Raw genomic sequence first — 19120 nt, forward strand, 5'->3', positions numbered from 1 at the left:
AATCAATTTTATTTATTTAAATAGTTGAATTGTATCACTTTTATTCAAAGTCTTTAGTGATTGCACTTTACAAGTCCGCCCCCACAAATCGTTCTTGAAGCTCAGCATTCAGAGTCGCAACCAGAATTGAATCCTATATGCTAGATATATGGGTTATTTGTAATATGTATTTTGTGACATTTTATTTTATTTTTTATTTCTACTAGATATTGGAAAAATAATTTGTATTTTCAACTTGTAATTTTTTAACAAAAATGTTATAGGTAGAACTGAATTCGAATCGGAACCGAAACAGAAATCGATGGTTTGAATTTGGGTTCGATTCCAGTAATTACATAGAAACACTTGAAATGTAATGGGTGGTTCTAGGTATTGAAATTACTCGGATTAACCCCACATGACGCCCAGGCCTAAAAGTAATTATCAGATGAAGATACTCTCTTGATTTCCTCGCTGTTCTCTAACCTTGTTGCTGTCATGTTTCCATTATCACCCAGTAGAAGGTCTAGTTTTAAGTGCCTAATTATTGAGCACTCCAGTACTTTAAGACATTTGACTTGTGCTTTAACATTGATTAATGTCTTTGGGACGTATATTTTTGCTTGCCATGTGCATATTTCATGTTATGATTCTTTAAAACGTAGTGACATGTCCTATGAAATATTGAACGGGGCAAAGGCACCTGTTAGTTATATTGTCAACTACCAAAGAAACATACTCGTGGGTGGCCATGATATGCTCCACTTGTACCTATATACCATCTCAAAACAGTCCCCATATGTCCAATGTTGAACAACATGTCTTACAGCTTATCATCACTTATTGACAGTTCATACGAAATATGTATGTCATTGCTTGTTGATGTTATAGTTCTACATTCTAGTTTATTTTTTAACTTTCTTTATACAGTTTTCTTCACCTTTACTAGTTTTTGACTTTAGATGCATTTCAGGTTCCTGTTATAACATTTAATTTTCCTGTTGACCGCAATTGTCAATACCCTGAAGGATCTTTTCCTCACTTCAGAGGGTTGTCTGATTCGGTAACGTAAGTATTTAGTGTACAAGCTCACTTATATTATATAGAGGTTTATGAAAACGGTGGTCTCAGCAGATCTAATGTCCCTTCCTTGCTGAATTTTTATTTTTTTATTTTTAATGCAGCATAATGAATGGCATAAATGCCCCAAAAGTGGTTGAGTGCTTAGGTTCTGATGGTAACAGATATCGACAACTTGCAAAATCTGGCAATGATGACCTGAGACAAGATGCTGTATGGACTCAAATCATCTCTTCTTGTGAATTTTACTAGCCTTTATAAGTGACACCACTTCTTCAATCTAGATTGTAGGGCATCCCTAGCTTTTCTGGCATAATATTTTTGACAGCTAGGAGTTTTTGTTGATGTGCATTCAACTGTATTGATAAATCAAAGTCAGCATAATTCTAGAACTGTTAACTTTTGTCTGATGAATACCAATTATCTCCACAATCTGATAATTAATTCTTAAGGTTTCAATTTGTTTTGTCTTGCTTAAGAAAAACTCTATGTAAATGCAGTATGTATGCCTGTAGCTTCCAAGTTCTGTTTAGTTACCTTGTTGAACTTATTATATTTGCATTAATGACCATATCATCGGCCACCCAGCTTGGGTTTCTGTTTCTTATTATTTATACACAGCAGATGCATTTAAAGAAGTCATCCTCTCTCAAATTGGTCCCTCATATATATTTTTGTCGTTACATTTTTCCAGGTGTCTGGTGGACTTTATTTCTCAAGCCAAGAAACACATAATTGATATTATGTTGATCTTGTATCATGCAGGTTATGGAGCAGTTTTTTGGTTTAGTTAACACTTTCTTACAGAACAATCGAGACACATGGAAAAGGAGACTCAGAATACGTACGTACAAGGTATTGTTGGAATCTAGAAAGATATAATTACATCACTTATATGTCAAGAGGTGCTCTTCTTAATAACCTGTATTGTAGGACCCGTATGATTTAAGTTCCTTATTTTAGTCAACTTATTTTAATCCACTACTTAGTTCCTTTCTAGAATGTTTTTTAGAAATTTTAGCGCATCTTATGTACTCTTTAGGAAAATAACAGCATTTTTTCCTTCATATATATCTTGTCCAGGAGTTTCCTTGAGACAATATTTAACAATAATTATAATAACATCTGTTGTTTAGCTTAAGTCACTTTTTTTAACTGTGGCATTGGAGCCAACTCTATTTTTGTGTCTCCATTTCCCTGTTGTAACATTCACTACTGCTTCCCGTTCCTCGAAATTCATTTATTGGGGGTACCAAAATCATGTCCATTTTCTTTGAACTTATTCATTTACCCTTGCTTGTAATACTTTTTAGATTTCTCTTGATGTAAAACAAAATTCAATTTTATCTTTAAGCATGAGCAAGTTGGGCGTATGAGACATCAGCCAATTGTAGCATCATCAGTACAGAAGGTTAAATAAGTTCGCTTATCCAGCGTAGTGTACAAAAGCCCTAGGCATTTACATCAACCTAGTATTTATAAGGTTTTGACATACATAGACCCCTACTATAGGAGGCGAGTAAAAAGCCAACTCACCCTACTCGTTGAGTTTGAGAGTTTGTCGAGCTGAGGTGCTACTTTTACTTACGACTCCTTTTGGTAATGTTAAATTACTCTTTTCACCTATAAAATAGGCTATTTGAATAAAATAGTTAAAAAATGTCTATTTTCACTTTGTTAATGGTGAGGTGACTATTTTGAAAAATTTCTTGTTTTATTATGCATTCCTTCTTAAAGAATCTTTTGCTCTTTCTGTACATTGGAACCTCATAGATGAGTTCTAAATTACATTTTATTTATACATAATAATTTTGAACTTGTCTAATGAATTGTATCTGTGGCCACACATTCTGATCAGATGTACAAATTTAATTTAATTGTTGTTACGAGACAGGTCGTTCCCTTTACCCCCAGTGCTGGTGTTCTTGAATGGGTGAATGGAACTGTGCCACTTGGTGAATATCTTACTGGAAGGTTTGGGTTGTTACCTTTTGCAGTGGAATACAATGTATCAATACGATATAATGTATTTATGGTGAATAAATTCTGTGTCCTGACTTCAGCTCCAGAAGTGGAGGCGCCCATGGACGCTACGGAATCGGAGACTGGTCATTTCCCAAATGCCGGGAGCAGATGGCCATGGCAAGTGTCATATACTTGGTTATTTTTTTCTATGGTATTTCTACCCGTATTCTATTTACCCTTTCAGAGTTCACTTTCTTTTCTTTTGAAAGTAAAGGTCTTAATTGTGACACCAAAAGGGAATAGATTATATGCACGAAGATAAGGAAAATAACAAGTGTAAATTATTACCATGCCTAGGGAAAAATGAAATGCTGTAACCAGGTCAGGAGACCCCCACCTCTATGAGGCCTGGGAGAGGTTGATGTACATTGCCTCACCCTAGCAGTTAGGCAGCTTCAGTGGCTGAATCATATTATGTCAAATTTGTCTGAATTGTCTTCCCCTTTTGGAATACATTGCATTATATAGATAAATATTGCATACGTACATGGAAATACGGTACATTTTAGGTAAATTCTAATTACTTTCTAAAATACAATATATATATATATATATATATATATATATATATATATATATATGGTAATAAAACGGAATCTTTGGGATCTCGTGTGATCTCATTGACATCCCCCCTCAAATTGATGCTGGATGATCAAGAAGCATTAATTTGCCAACAAGGAATTGATGACGCTATCGAGTCATGGCCTTAGTAAATACGTTAGCGATCTAAACAGCAATGGTGATATGTGGAAGCCAGATAATGTGACCATCATAAGCCTCACGGATAGAATGACAATCTACCTCAATGTGTTTAGTACGCTCATAAAACACAGGATTAGCAGCAATTTGAATGGCACAAGTATTATCAGCATGAAGTGGAGTAGGCTTAAGCTGAGGACAACCGAGTTTCGCTAGAAGACCCCATAGCCAAACAATCTCAGAACAGGCAGAAGACATAGCACGATACTCAGATTCAGTGGAAGATTTAGAGACACCGTCCTGTTTCTTGCTGCGCCATGAAATTAGCGCACCCCCAAGAAACATGCACTAACTTGTAATTAAGCGACGAGTATCCACACATCCAGCCCAATTCGCATCACTATATCCTCTCAACTCAAGAGGGGAATTTGCAGGAAAGATAAGGCCTCTATTGGATGTACCCAGCAAGTATCTAATAATGCGACGAACCCCAGTCGGATGAAGATGTCGTGGGTTATGCTAAACTGACAGACCTGTTGTACGGCAAAAGAGATATCTGGTCGAGTAATAGTAAGATAATTCAAACTACCCACTAACTGGCGATATAGAGAGGGATCAGGAAGGAGATCACCTTCATCCTTACTGTACTTCACATTCACTTCCAAAGGAGTATCAACCGAACGACCATCCCGAAGTCCAGCTAAAGTAATCAACTCTTCCAAATACTTATGCTGATGCAGATAAGTTCTAGTTGGGCCTAAAACCACCTCAAGACCTAAGAAATACTGCAAGGGACCCAAATCCTTCATATGAAAAGAATCCTTCAGTTGATTTTGAAGTTGAGATATTAAGCCAGAGTCAGTTCCTGTAATAACAATATCATCGACATATACCAAAAGAAGTACAGTTCCCGCTTTGGTGACAAAGATGAAGAGAGACGAATCATATTTGCTCTGGATAAATGAGTAACCCAAAAGAGTATAACGAAATTTGTCAAACCAAGTACGAGGAGCCTGCTTCAACCCATAAAGGGAAAGCTTTAGTTTACACACAGCGGAAGATGGCAATGAAAACAGACCCGCAGGAGGTGTCATATAAATATCTTCCTTGAAGTTCATCTTGCATAGCTTTCTCCCTACAGGGTTGACCAGCAGCCTGAGAATAAGAAGTAGGAACTGTGAAATGAGATAAGGTTGCAGAGAAGTCATATCGAGTACAAGGATGACTTACACGAGTAGAGCGCTGAAGAATAGCTGATTCTAGAATTGAATCAGATCAAAGATCGGGATTGGGATCGGAGACAAGAAGGGGTAGTCGATCTGGAGGCCTTCGTCTTTGATATACTATACATGGTTTAAAAGGCTCTACAGAACTAGAGTCATTCTCAAAGCTAATAAGCGGGCCCAAACATGAGATGAAACATGTTGTTGAAAGTAGTACTGATTCTAAAAAAAAATCACATTGTGAGAGATACAAAAATGATATTGCAACACCATCATAATAGATGAAGCCTTTCTGAGCAATGCTATAACCCATGAAAGCACACCGTACGGATTGAGCACCAAGCTTATGACGTTGCTGAGGCACTAAATGGACAAAGCTAACACAGCCAAAAGTGTGAAACATGTCATAGCTAGGATGTGTACCGTACATGTGAAAATAAGGTGATTTAAAGTTCAAATGCTGAACAGGAAGACGATTAATCAGATGTATAGCTGTAGAAAGGGCTTCTACCCAAAATTTAGGTGGAATCGAAGATTTCAAGAGCAAAACTCTGACAACATCTAATAAAGCGACCCCATTTTGTTGTGGGGTATGGACACATGAACTTTGGTGGACTATTCCATATTTTTTTAAATAGTCTTGCAAAGAAGCGTTAAAATATTCTGTGCCGTTGTCAGTGCGAAGAATTTGAATTTGTGTTTGAAATTGTGTCAGGATCATGGAATGAAAGTTCATAAATACTGATCGAACATCGATTTTTTCTTTCAGCAGATAAACCCAATATACTCGAGTGTGATCGTCGATAAATGGGACAAACCACTTTGTTTGGGTACGATTAAGGGTGCGGGAAGGTCCCCATAGATCACTGTGAATCATAGCAAATGGTTTGGATGATTTATATATTGATTTTGGAAAAGATGTATGCTGATGTTTTGCAAACTCACAATTTTCACATTGAAACTCAATAGGTGTTTTATTCATGAAAATTGAAGGACAAACACGTTTTAAATATTGTAAGCTAGGATGACCTATTCTTTTGTGCCATAACAAGATTTCACTATCTTTAAAGGTAGATGTAGAATTACATTGTGAAAGTTGACCTCGTGAACTCACATCAGCTTCCTCAAAGTAGTATAATCTCTCGCATTCTTTAGCACTACCAATCGTCTTCTCCGATGAAAGGTCCTGAAAGACACAATAAGTTGGAAAGAAATTAGCAGAGCAGTTGGAATTTTTTGTTACTTGACTGACAGATAATAAGTTACAAGATAAATTTGGGACATGGAGAACATAATCCAATGTTAAGGACTCAGATATTCGAATACTCTCTTTTCCTGCAACAGATGAAAGTGAGCCATCTGCAATTTTAACTCGAATGTTGCTAGGACAAGTTGAGCAAGAATTGAATAGATGATACGTATCCGTCATATGATCGGATGCTCCGGAGTCAATAATCCAAGCATTTTTATATTTCGAAGTATTTAAGGCTCTAAGAAAGATACCTTTGTGGGCTAGTGAGCTAGAGGGGCCTTTAGGAGAAGAAGACTGATCGGAGGTTTGAAAGCTTGCACATAGTTGATAGAGTTGTTCCAATTGCTCGGAATTAAATGTATTGCTTGCAGTTGAATTGTTTTTCGTTTCAACCTGATATCCCCGGCTCCTCGAGTTTAGCTTAGGTCTCCAGTCATTTGGCTTCCCATTAATTTTCCAGCATGGATCTATTTTATGACCCAGCTTACGACAGTGCTAACACCAAGGATGGCCCCGTTGTTTTTGGGTTGACCCATTTATAATTCCTTTTGAAAAGCCCAAACCATCACTGCCATTAAAAGGCCCATTAATATGTTCAATTTCTGGCCCAAATTCTGGCCCATTATTTTTATAATGTCCTGGCCCAGAAGCTGTAGTTCTTGGAGGTCCATTTCTTCTTCCAGCTAGGGCCAAAGCTTCTCCAGAAATTTCCCTCATCATCACCTGCCGGTGAGCCTCTTCGCGACGTACTTCTACAAACACCTCTCGAGTGGAAGGCAGTGGACAGCGTCCTAAAATTCGGCCTCGAACTTCGTCGAGTTCGCGATTCAGGCCGGCAAGATATTCATAGACCCTTTCGTTTTCTAGCTTCTTCTTGTACAAGGTGATGTCGTCGGGACACTTCCATTCTTTTTCACTGCAGAGGTCGAGGTCTTGCCAAAGAGATGTCATTTCCACGAAATATTCTGTGACATCTCATGTCCCTTGTTTGGTCTGCCACAAGCGGGTTTTCAATTCAAAGATTTGGGAAGCGTTTTCGGCGTCCGAGTAGGTGTCTTTTACAGCATCCCATACATCTTTCGTTGTAGGAAGGAACAGATAGGTTTTCCCTATAGAAGGCTTCATCGAGTTCACTAGCTAGGCAATGACCATGGAGTTTTCGGAGTGCCATCGTTGTTGCAGGGCTGTGTCGGCCGATTTCTTTGTCTCGCCGGTAAGGTAGCCCAACTTTCCTTTTCCATCAATCACCAGTTTAATCGACTGGGCCCATTCACGGTAGTTTTTCCCGTTTAATTTTTTAATAGTAAGTTGAAACGAGGAATTCTCGAATGCATTCTGACCAATTGAGGAATTACCCTCTGTTTCTGCGCCTGACATTGTAGACGCAGAATTGTCGATAGGGAATTCCGTCATAGTTTTCTAGATGAGAGCACCTTGCTCTGATACCATGAAGAAAATGAGATTGAGAGAAATTTCTAATTCTTCAATAATAAAAACATTGATTACAGTAAGTACATATGCACAAGACGAGTAATAGGAAAAGGAAACTAATCTTCTAAAATAGGAATAAAACTATTCTACCAAAAAGATAAAAGATTATAATCACTGATTGACTATAATTACTATATTTTGTCTTCTTTCCATACTCGGACCTTTTCTACAATACTACTCCTCAAAGCAGTGGGCCAACACACTAAAATTATGAAATCCAGAGATAAATTGACGACCCAGACCAACGAGTCCACACTCTACTCAGCTAGCGTTGACCACCCACATACAGAGGATGCTGAAATCGCGTCGATTGCACACAGCCGCCGGAAGGCAAGCTGCGTCGCCCACCCAAGAGACGTCGGAAAGAAGAAGATGCCCGAAATCGCGTCGAGCCTTCAGACAGGACACTGGAATCGCATCGATTGTACACAAAGAGACGCCGGAAAGGAGTTGCGTTACTCACCCAAGAGACACCGTGAGTCGCGTCTTCCACACACGCCAAAAATCTCTCACAGAGATGCCGAAGATTATCTGTAATCACCCAGAACCGAATTCCCTTTCTTCTTCTATACGTATGGCTCTGATACCATGTCAAATTTGTCTGAATTGTCTTCCCCTTTTGGGATACATTGCATTATATAGATAAATATTGCATACATACATGGAAATATGGCACAATTTAGGTAAATTCTAATTACTTCCTAAAATAAAACATATATATGGTAATAAAACGGAATCTTTGGGATCATATGTGATCTCATTGACATATTACATGGTCATGATGGAGCAAGCTAACCATAGCACGAAGGCCTGACCTCTATCCATGCATAGAGAAGGAAATCAGTAAAGAGAACACTGCTGATGACTATGTGTTGATACAAAAGAAATTGTAATTAAGTAAAGAATCTCTTTTTTCCTTTCTGGATGAGATGTAACATATTCTTCGTATCCCCATCATTTAATCCTCCCATTTCAGTTTATTTGAATCTGCAGTGATCCTTGACTGTGTTAATTTATAAGTATTCTCTTGTACTTGGTTGCTTAAACTTTTGAGGTTGTTTCACAGAATCCTAGATTAAGACAGATGTCCTGGGTTTGGATCTGCCATCCTTTTATTGGTGGTAAACATCAAGAGCAAATAGTTCTTCATTTAGGATGGAGAAATTTGGAACTTAAAAATTAGTCATGAATTAACTTGTTTTGCTAGTTCTAATGACTGGTTTTCAGTTTCTACAAATTTTATCAGATTGTAAGTATAGAACTGTGGGAAAACAACAAAGAAACAATTTTCAGGCTTGAAGTTTTGTCACCACTTTGTGAAGAAGTCTAATTAAATTTACTAGATGGACTGTTAACTATTGCACCCTTAGTTGCAGATTACTGAAATTAGAGCTTGTGCTAGTGTGACACCATCTTGATAACATAATTTATAAATCATTTCAGATATTAAAACTCTATAATGCAATAAGGAAAAAAGAAAAAAAAAAGAAACACCACTATCCTTGCTTACTGAATTATGCAATCTCTGATAAAGGATTCTCAAAGCCGGCTTCTAGTGTATTCGGAATTATACTTTTTATTGTTGTTTCTTACTGAATTAACCTGTTCAATATTGTACCCTTCTTTACTTTTGTTGATTTAACCGCATACATATTGTACCATTCTTTGCTTTTGTAGGAAAATGACAAGCGCAAGGCATTTGAGGAAGTCTGCAAGAATTTCAGGTATGTAGTTTTAGTCAAAACCACCTAGCGTTATTAAATTCAGCTAAAATGGTTGATTTGGCATCTGATCCAGGCCAGTCATGCATTACTTCTTCTTGGAGAGGTTTTCACATCCTGCTGATTGGTTTGACAAGAGGCTTGCATATACGAGAAGCGTGGCTGCTAGTTCAATGGTGGGTGGGTTCTATTCAGCAGTATCTATCTTTCAACTTCAACCCTGATTGTGAAAAAACAAATTCAATCTGTATTTAGGTGGGTTACATTGTTGGACTTGGAGATCGGCATGCCACGAATATCCTCATTGATCAAGCCACCGCAGAAGTTGTTCACATAGATCTCGGTGTTGCATTTGAGCAAGGCTTAATGCTAAAAACACCGGAGCGGGTAACTTAGCTGTTTTACACTGTTGTGTAATATTTACTTTCTTGCTTGACTAATATTTTACATCTCCTGCAGATTCCTTTCAGACTGACAAGGGACATTGTTGATGGCATGGGTGTGACTGGTGTTGAAGGAGTTTTCAGAAGATGTTGCGAAGAAACTCTATCTGTTATGCGAACCAATAAAGAAGCATTGCTAACAATTGTTGAGGTACAACTACTAAATACAAGGCTCTTTTTTCATACTGAAAAGAGAACAGTCAATTATTGTTTTGATGTGAAAATTTTGTGCAGGTTTTCATCCATGATCCTCTGTATAAGTGGGCTCTATCGCCTCTGAAGGCCATGCAACGTCAAAAGGTATGTTAGCATTCCATGATTCCCAAGTATATGCAATCTGAGTGGATTAAGTGTACTTGTTCAATAATTAATGCTATTGATCGCCTTCTCCATGCATGAACTTGAGTATTTCCTTTTTGTTGGTGAGAAAGGAATTTTGCTTCACTGTATCAGTAATATTTCTGTTCAATTTATTTATTTATTTTGAGATTTGAGAATGGCCAGAAAGGAGGTGTTTGGGCTGCAGAATGTGTTCGCAAAAATCCTACACTACAAGTGTACGGGTCGCGTTCAAATAATAAAGTAGACATTTTGAGTCCAAGTATCGTCCCACAGAGATTGTATTAGTTTAAATTTAAATTATCTTCGCCTTAATCGAAACAATAGAAATTCGTGATTTTTTGCTAACTAAATTATGATTTAATAACCTACTTATAAATATAAAGCCTAAGTTAACGAACTAAATGTGTGATTATAACTAAATGCAAGATTTATAAAAATATGATAAAGAAATGCGTACTAGGATCCCGAATCCCCTTATATCAATCCCCTTTAAAATTGACAACACGATTCAACTATAAAGACCAATATCTAATTTGTTTAACAATCTCTCTTGAGTAGAATTAAATCTATTTTTACATGGGACCCGACTATATTTCTATCACGGATGCGAACATATAAAAATGCATTAAAGACTTATAAATATTTAAAGATCACGTAAAGCATAGTGATATATTTCTATCCTCTATCGAACTTTACGACAATTAACATAATGTCTAACTTATTTTCCATCATTCGAGGGTCAAACAAGCAACAAATCACGTACAACTATTGTGCATATAATTGTAGAGAGAGTAAAATTTATGCCAATCATTCAATAATTAAAAAACGTGTTTCAACGTCAAAATAAATAAAATTCAAGATTAAAAGTTCACAATATAAGGTTCATCGCAAATCCTAGCATAAAATAATTTAGCCTAACATAATGTGAAAATTAAACAAAGAAAAGTGGAAAAATATCACCAAAAATCGTCCAAACGTGAATAAGTTCTCAAACTTGTATTTCCACCGACTCTGTATGCATGTGTATTATAATCCCTTTTTAGTCCAATTCCCTGTGTATATATAATTCCATGCATCCGCCCACTTTTTCTCTTCCAAAGCTGATGCCCAGTCTATGTTTTTGTGCAAGATTTTCTCCTCCAGTTCGGCCCTCCTTTTTCCTGTTTTTTTTTTTTTGCCCGTTTGCATGTGTGTATATAATTGTTAAACCCTCAGCTCCATTCTCCAATAATGAGACCCAATTTCTATTCCATTACAATTGATCTTAGGCCCAATTAAATGTAGTTTATCTTCCAAGACTTCTCTTCATGGAATTAAGGTACTTTAGTCCTCGAATTGATTTAATTGTTACTCATGTCCTTTTTTAGTTCAACTCAAGCCCTTCAATTTGCCAAGTGTGGGATATTGTCTACAAACTTTCATCCAACGGCCAATTTGTCCTTCTTCTCTTTCGAATTGTTTCAAAACGGGTCCCTAACTAAAAACAAAAGAAAATTAACACAAGTTAGATAAAAATTAATAATTTGACTACATAAAAGCGTAGTTATGTAGTCCGAATACGTGCACAAAATGCACTTATCAGAATGTATTGGTGTTTTGTCATTGTATAATTTGAGATATTGGGGCTGAAGCACTTCCTTCTCCCCCCATTGCAGAATATGGAATAAGATTCACATGACATAGACTCTTAATGAGTTTAGGGCAGTTGCTGCTAATGAACAAGGCCACGATACGCGTCCTGGACATTTATGTTAACTAACAGTAACTTAAGCCTATTTCCCAATCTGCAACTCCTGAATTTTCTTTGATGGATGTATTCAAGTCTCTGTCAGCACGTGCTTTCTTAACCTGCATGCATCGCATTGCTTCTTACATGGATTTGCGTCCTGTAAGGAAACCGACGATGATTTAGAAGCAAACCTGGAAGATTCTGATGAGGATGAATATGAAGGGAACAAAGATGCTGCTAGAGCCTTGATGCGTGTTAAGCAAAAGCTGGATGGATATGAAGAAGGTGAAATGAGAAGTGTCCATGGTCAGGTAATTTTTTCAACCAACGGCAAAAACACATCGGACACAAGCATTTTCCACTATTCTTTATTGCATGTTTGTATTCTGTACGTGATGTTTTTAGTACACTTTTCAGATTCTCTATGTTATAACTATCATAATACCTTCATGGCATATTTGGTATAGGAGGAATAGAATAATTAGATTGCAACATACAGAATTAAGATAAAAAAAAAAATCTAAAATCTTATTAATTGTACTATCCATTACGACCTAGCTCTACATACCATAACGATTGTTCACTCAGGGTTCAGAGAATTGATGGCCATGCCTCCAATTAAATTCTCTTGTTATTAATATATGGCAAATCAGAAGATTAAATATGGCAGCAGGGTTAACTATGCTTCCTGTTCTCTAGCTATCTTCTATTATTTTTCCGTCATGGTTTCACTTACCATTTTGTGTATATTTTTAAAATTCTTTCGTAGGTTCAACAACTTATACAAGATGCGATCGATCCCGATCGTTTATGTCATCTGTTTCCTGGGTGGGGAGCTTGGTTGTGATAAAGCTTAAATCATCTCAGTTTTGCTGCCTTCATCATTGTACCTCTACTGCAGTTTTCACCCTTGACGAGGCCAGAAGTATGGCTGGGAACGTATATGCCCGAGCTTGTGTTCCTTTTTATCTGGCATTTTTGCCCTTTTTGTTCGTTTAGTTTTGGAGGGTGGGAAGCTTTTTGTATCGGGTTTGGGGTTTGTGTAGTGCATATTTGGTAAGATGGGACTACTATATCTGGACACTTCTTTGTACATGTTTCGTAATTGTGGTGGTGCGTGTTTCATATTTACTATTTAGTGGACTGGAATTTCGTCCTTCATACGTTTTGAGTAATATCAATTTTTTCATAGTAAAATATGAATAGATTTATTTAGTTATTTATTTTTTAACACGAGTAATTTGTTCAATTGACCTTGACATGAATGCAATTTTAAATTTAAGGTCTATTTATCTCAATTTCATTGTTATTGAGGTTCAAACTAGGAATCCTAGTACTGAATTTGGAAAAAATAAATGTCTCTTTCTAATTATAATTACTGTATTTGAAAAAGAACTGACTTTTTGAAAACCTTATTTTGGAAGAGCATAAAAAGTTGAGTAATGTTATTCAGTACTATGGGTGTCAAACACCAATTTAGGTGGTGATTATATGTTATTAAGTGATAGATTAACTTAAATGTTATGTGACTTATCAAGTGTGATTACTTAAATTGGTATTTTAATATCATTGTGTTAAATAATATTATTCTAAAAAGTTGCAATTCAAGTGAGACGCTCAGACCTCATGGTATATATCTCTAGTTCTGCAGCAAGTAGGTTTTAATGGAGGGATGCAATCACGAGAGCATTAAAAAGACGTACTAATCCTACTTTTAAATATTAATATTTTGAAAAAATGATGTATTTTTATTGTGCAATCAAGTTCTCATGGTGTTTGAGCACCAATCACAATATGATTTGGCATACGATGCGAAATTAACGTTTTAAAAATCGATTTGGACTTCAATTCGTAAAAGAAAAAAATGGTCAGAGGTTAAAGCATTGAATTGGGATTTGCTTGGTGGTTTTTTTCCAAAAAAATTAAAAAAATAAATTTTCGAAAATCAAATGGTTGGCTTTTTGTGATTTTCATAAATTTAAATCGGTGAAATATGAAATAGGTCAACGATTTTCATAAAATAAGGCAGGTCAACAAGTTCAACTTTGGACACGATTTTCGATTTCATTGTTCAAATTAGATCGAGTTGATTTTAATTACATTGATAAAGTCAATCTAATATATGAATGTGAGATCCATCTTATTGATCTTATCACCATCTCTAATGAAAATAAATAGCATTATAACCCCTCGGGGCACATCCAAGTTGGCAAAGGAAGGACAGTGCAGGGCTCGCAACCCCAGCGTGGGGAGTTCGATTCCTGGTTGGAGCAGCTGAGTGTTGTAATAACCAGAGGAAGAGTTGGAGCAGCTTGGTGATGTAATAACCATGGAGGAGACTCCCTTGGGGTCAGGAGTATAAAGGCTGTTCGAACCCTGGTCAACTTGGGCACATCCTGCGATTTACCTCCCTGAGCTGCTGAGGGGCCGAAAGTTCAGGGACGAGGATATAGTCTGGCATAAGTTGGGAGACCTCGTCAAAAAAAAAATAGCATTATTTACAGACAAATTTATTATTTAAAGGGTGTTTGTGGGGATTAAAATTAAATTTTTTAGTAGAATGTGATAGAACTTTTTGAAATGTGTAGTTGAAAAGTTGTGGGACCCATGAAAGATGTGGAAAATGTTGATTGTTTGACTTTGACTTAATCTCTGTTTGTTTGGGGGGATTTTTCTATTTGGCCTCTTACTATTCATGTTTATAGAAAAGTCTATATTGCCCTTAATGAAATGATTCTTTCTATATTGCAACGCATATTCTAATCTTTTAAACTATTTTATCTTATATTTATTATATTTTGAATTTTAGCATATAAATCCATTTTTTGATCAAGTAGATTGGAATGATCTGTAACATACTGTTCATATTTTTCATTAAGTATATTATATTCTTTAGAAGATGCATTCATATTTTTTAATTAAGAAATAATATTTTTTTATTTCTTCTAACATTTTTTCTAACAAATTATCTAATCCTTCAATTGTATATCTTGGCGTTAATACAAATAATCATCAAATCATGAAATTAATCCCTTTGATTCGCTAAGATCTAAAAAGATTCATTCTAATTTTAGAATAAATTTAATAGTTTTACCTTAGTTTTGATTCGGATCTTTATTCTTAGAACCGAGTGACCTTTGAACTTTGAATGTGTAAATTGCTTCCTTCAACGACCTCCTGCTTTCACGGAATCTTTACTATTTCAGCTTCTTGTTCTTACTGTATCAATTCTAAAGAATAAAATTCTAGACTTCTATTAAAGAAAAACTCTCTTTTTGATAAAATAAGAAGGAAACTTTTTATTAAATCCTTCAAGAATCTATGATAATAAAGATTTTAGAAGCTCATATTGATATCAAAATATTGAAATTTTTATTTCTATCAGAATTTATACAGGATTTCTATTTGATACATAAAGATTTCCAGAATAACTAGTTTTTCAGACTGGGGATGGCTTAAGAGTGGCTATTGATTACAATTCGAGATTTCAAGACAATTTCTTTCTATTACAATGCCTCCATTTAGACAAATATATGAGGCTCTATTATTATTCTATTACATCATTCAGTTCATCAGCAAAGGCACACTTGCCTTTCTATTATTGTCCTTCTTGGACCTACATCTTCACATGCAGCATCTGATTTTTATTAAAGGAGATTCTATTATTGTCCTCTTTTTCTATATCTCCACATGCTTTTTCAATTTTTTATCCAAAGAGCATTTTTTTCTATTATTGTCATCTATCTTGTATGTCTTCACATGTAGTTGGAACACTCCTTTAACTGGCAAAATTCTTTTATAGTGGTATGACATCCTGAAAATTGATATATTTCGAATCTTGTTAAGTCCTTCAAGATTTCTGATTTTTTCATATCCTCTATTTGATACCAGCATCCAGTTTTCTTATTGACAAAAGCATGAAGAATTTTTTTATCAAACAAATTTTTAGCAGTATTGATATAGCTTTAATTCCAAGTGCTCTTCTATATCCGATCCATGACTTTGTCACTGTTAGAACTTTTCTATTATTCTCCGCCACATTTATTTGGAAGTTGGCTGCAACATATCCAATTGAGATTATGTGTTCAATTGGATAATAAATAATTCCATCATATTCAGGATTTATTGAATCAAATTTCAAATATATTCTTCATTCCTTGTCAAATCTTGATACTTCTTTTATGAATATGTCATCAAATTTCGAAATTTAAATCAAATCTTTTCCTGGATATATGAAATCCATAAATCCATAGTCTATCATAATCTTTATAAACCAAGGGTCTCTTCCTTCCATAGTTGTTATTCTGGAATAAATATTATTTTTCGGAGAGATGAAATATGAATCACTTATTTTTATTTTATAAGTAATTTTGACTATTTTAGCATACTCTTCTTCTTTTGGATCTAAAGGGATTGTATCATTTTGGTCTATGATGCTGATAGTTTTGAAATTTTTTTTATCTCCATGTATTACCACTTTTTTAGTTGATGTTGAATCTTTTTTTTTTTTTTTATAAATTGGTATGGTGTCACGTCTAGGTCCACTTCTGCTTTCAACTGTCCCTGTTTGTATTGATTTGAAAAACTTATTTCTGAACTTTTTGGTATATCTGTCTCAAACAGTATAGTTTTTTAGTTGTGATGCAATAGCATCAACTTGATTTTTGAATTCTATGACTTCTTGATGATGCTTAGTAGTGATATTCAACAATATTTTTATATTTGAGTTAAACATCTCTGAGATTTGTGTTACTCCAGTATTTATGTCTTCAAATTCTTCCTTAAGAAAATTTGTCCATTTTTGTATATGTAGGATAGATTGGTATAATCCCATAACCTTGACTTTATCCATCAACAAATTCAATGTTTCTGTTGAGAAAAATCTGTAAGAAAATTATTAACTCCTTTAATATGAACTAATCAAAATTATAAAATGTCAAATAAGCTTGCTATATACAAAGCCTTCTGTATTGATGTTCTGATGGTAGTTTATTCCTGACTAATCCTGCAACTTGAAAATTATCAGTTTCAACAATAAATTTTTTGGATAATAAAAATAATGAGAATTTATTTATTCCTCTAATAATTGCTAATAATTCTTTTTCATGAGTGGTATAATTTATCTCTGCTTGATTAAAGGTTTCATTTGAATATCTACAAATTTCATTTAAATATGTTTTTAATATTGCTGCCTAATATTTATCTGAGGTATCAATATTAACAATCAAATTATCTTTTTCATCTGGTAATTTTAATTTTGATAAATTTTTACATTCTTCTTTTAATGATTTAACTATATTTGTATGTTCTTCATTCCATCCCTTAGCATTTGTTTTTCATAGTAAAATTTGTATTTCATGTCTTTTCTTAGAAAGATTTTCAATAAATCCTTCAACAAAATTTAAACATCTCAAAAATTTTTATATTTGTTCTTTAGATTTTAACTTATTTGAAAAACTTTCTATCTTCTTAGATATATGAGTCTGCAGTCTTATTCCTCTTTTATCTATTGATAATCCAAGAAAATATATCTCTTGTTTTTTTATTATAGATTTCTTTTTAGAAAGTATAATTCCTTCTTTTTTACAATCATTTATGAATTTGATTAAATGATTCTTATGTTCTTCTTTACTATTAGAACATATCAGTATGTCATCTATATAAACAATTAGAAATTCATTAAATTTCTTAAATATATTATCCATTTTTTTTGATATATTTGTGGTGCATTTTTTAATCCAAATGACATTACTAACCATTCATATTTTCCTTGAGGTGGACTAAATGCAGTATATTGTATATTATCTTATTCCATTTTTATTTCTCAAAGTCCTGATTTACAATCAAATTTAGAATAATATTATTTTCCTTTTGCAAGGTTTATTAAAACTTCTTTATTTGGTAAAAAATATCCATCAAATTTAGTATATTTATTTAATTCTTTATAATTTATAACCGTTCTAGTTTTTCCCCTAATATGTTCAGAATGTTTCATAATCATAAAAGCTAGACTACTATGAAGTCCATTACTTGGTTTAATAAGTTTCTGTTCTAACAATTCTTTTATTTGATTTTTGAATACTTGCGTATCTTCTATAGCATACACCATTGGTTTAACTCTTATTATAGATTTTTTTTAGAAAGTACAATTCCTTCTTTTTTACATTCATTTATGAATTTGATTAAATGATTCTTATATTCTTCTTTGCTATTAGAACATATCAGTATGTCATCAATATAAGCAATTAGAAATTCATTAAACTTCTTAAATATATTATTCATTTTTCTTTGATATATTTGTGGTGCATTTTTAAATCCAAATGACATTACTAACCATTCATATTTTCCTTGAGGTAGACTAAATGCAGTATATTGTATACTATCTTATTCCATTTTTATTTGTCAAAATCCTGATTTACAATAAAATTTAGAATAATATTATTTTCCTTTTGTAAGGTTTATTAAAACTTCTTTATTTGGTAAAAAATATCCACCAAATTTAGTATATTTATTTAATTATTTATAATTTATAACTATTCTAGTTTTTTCCCTAACCTATTCAGAATGTTTCATAATCATAAAGGCTAGACTACTATGAGATCCATTATTTGGTCTACTGAGTTTCTGTTCTAACAATTCTTTTATCTGATTTTTGAATACTTGTGTATCTTCTATAATATACATCATTGATTTAACTCTTATTATAACATTTTCTGTTAATTCTATTTTGACTTTAGTGTGATGTGGTTTTCAAAATAATAATGAATTTTCTCCATAAACTTTTTCTAATTATTCAATAATTTTTTCTATACTTATTTCTATTCCCGTTTTTTGTACTTTTTATATAATATTCTTTTATTTTTTATTTCATTAAATATGATTGGTTTTTCTCCCATTTATCATCACGCTGGATTGGTTGAACTCTATAAAGTCCAAATTATCTTGAAATTTTTAGTAAGTGTCCACAAAGTGTTTGTAACATTACCATATAATTATTTTGTTTATAATATTGAAATTGTTGTATAAAATTATTTCCTAATAATATATCACACTCTAATTTATCATATTTATATATTTTGTTTATTGTAACTTTTTTATTTCCAAGAATTATACTAACTTTATCAACACTATTTATT

The 19120-nt window shown here is 33.9% G+C and overlaps 1 protein-coding gene across 7 annotated transcripts in view; it reads left to right on the forward strand.

The window, feature by feature from the left end:
- The window catches only part of LOC111368111 (serine/threonine-protein kinase ATM), a 75489-nt gene extending 62289 nt beyond the window's left edge, over positions 1-13200 (forward strand). For 2 of the 7 annotated variants that reach the window (XM_022989321.1, XM_022989327.1), the window contains 12 exons: positions 953-1047; positions 1164-1272; positions 1825-1914; positions 2954-3033; positions 3123-3201; positions 9427-9473; positions 9547-9646; positions 9726-9857; positions 9930-10064; positions 10148-10213; positions 12149-12295; positions 12754-13200. In XM_022989321.1, the coding sequence (XP_022845089.1) occupies positions 953-1047; positions 1164-1272; positions 1825-1914; positions 2954-3033; positions 3123-3201; positions 9427-9473; positions 9547-9646; positions 9726-9857; positions 9930-10064; positions 10148-10213; positions 12149-12295; positions 12754-12831 (1158 nt within the window). In that variant the 3' untranslated portion in view covers positions 12832-13200. The other 5 variants (XM_022989323.1, XM_022989322.1, XM_022989324.1 and 2 more) reach the window with 5 other exon arrangements.
- The last annotated feature ends 5920 nt before the right edge of the window (positions 13201-19120 follow it).

The sequence above is a fragment of the Olea europaea genome, chromosome 18, assembly GCF_002742605.1.
Source record: "Olea europaea var. sylvestris chromosome 18, O_europaea_v1, whole genome shotgun sequence".
NCBI lineage: Eukaryota > Viridiplantae > Streptophyta > Magnoliopsida > Lamiales > Oleaceae > Olea > Olea europaea.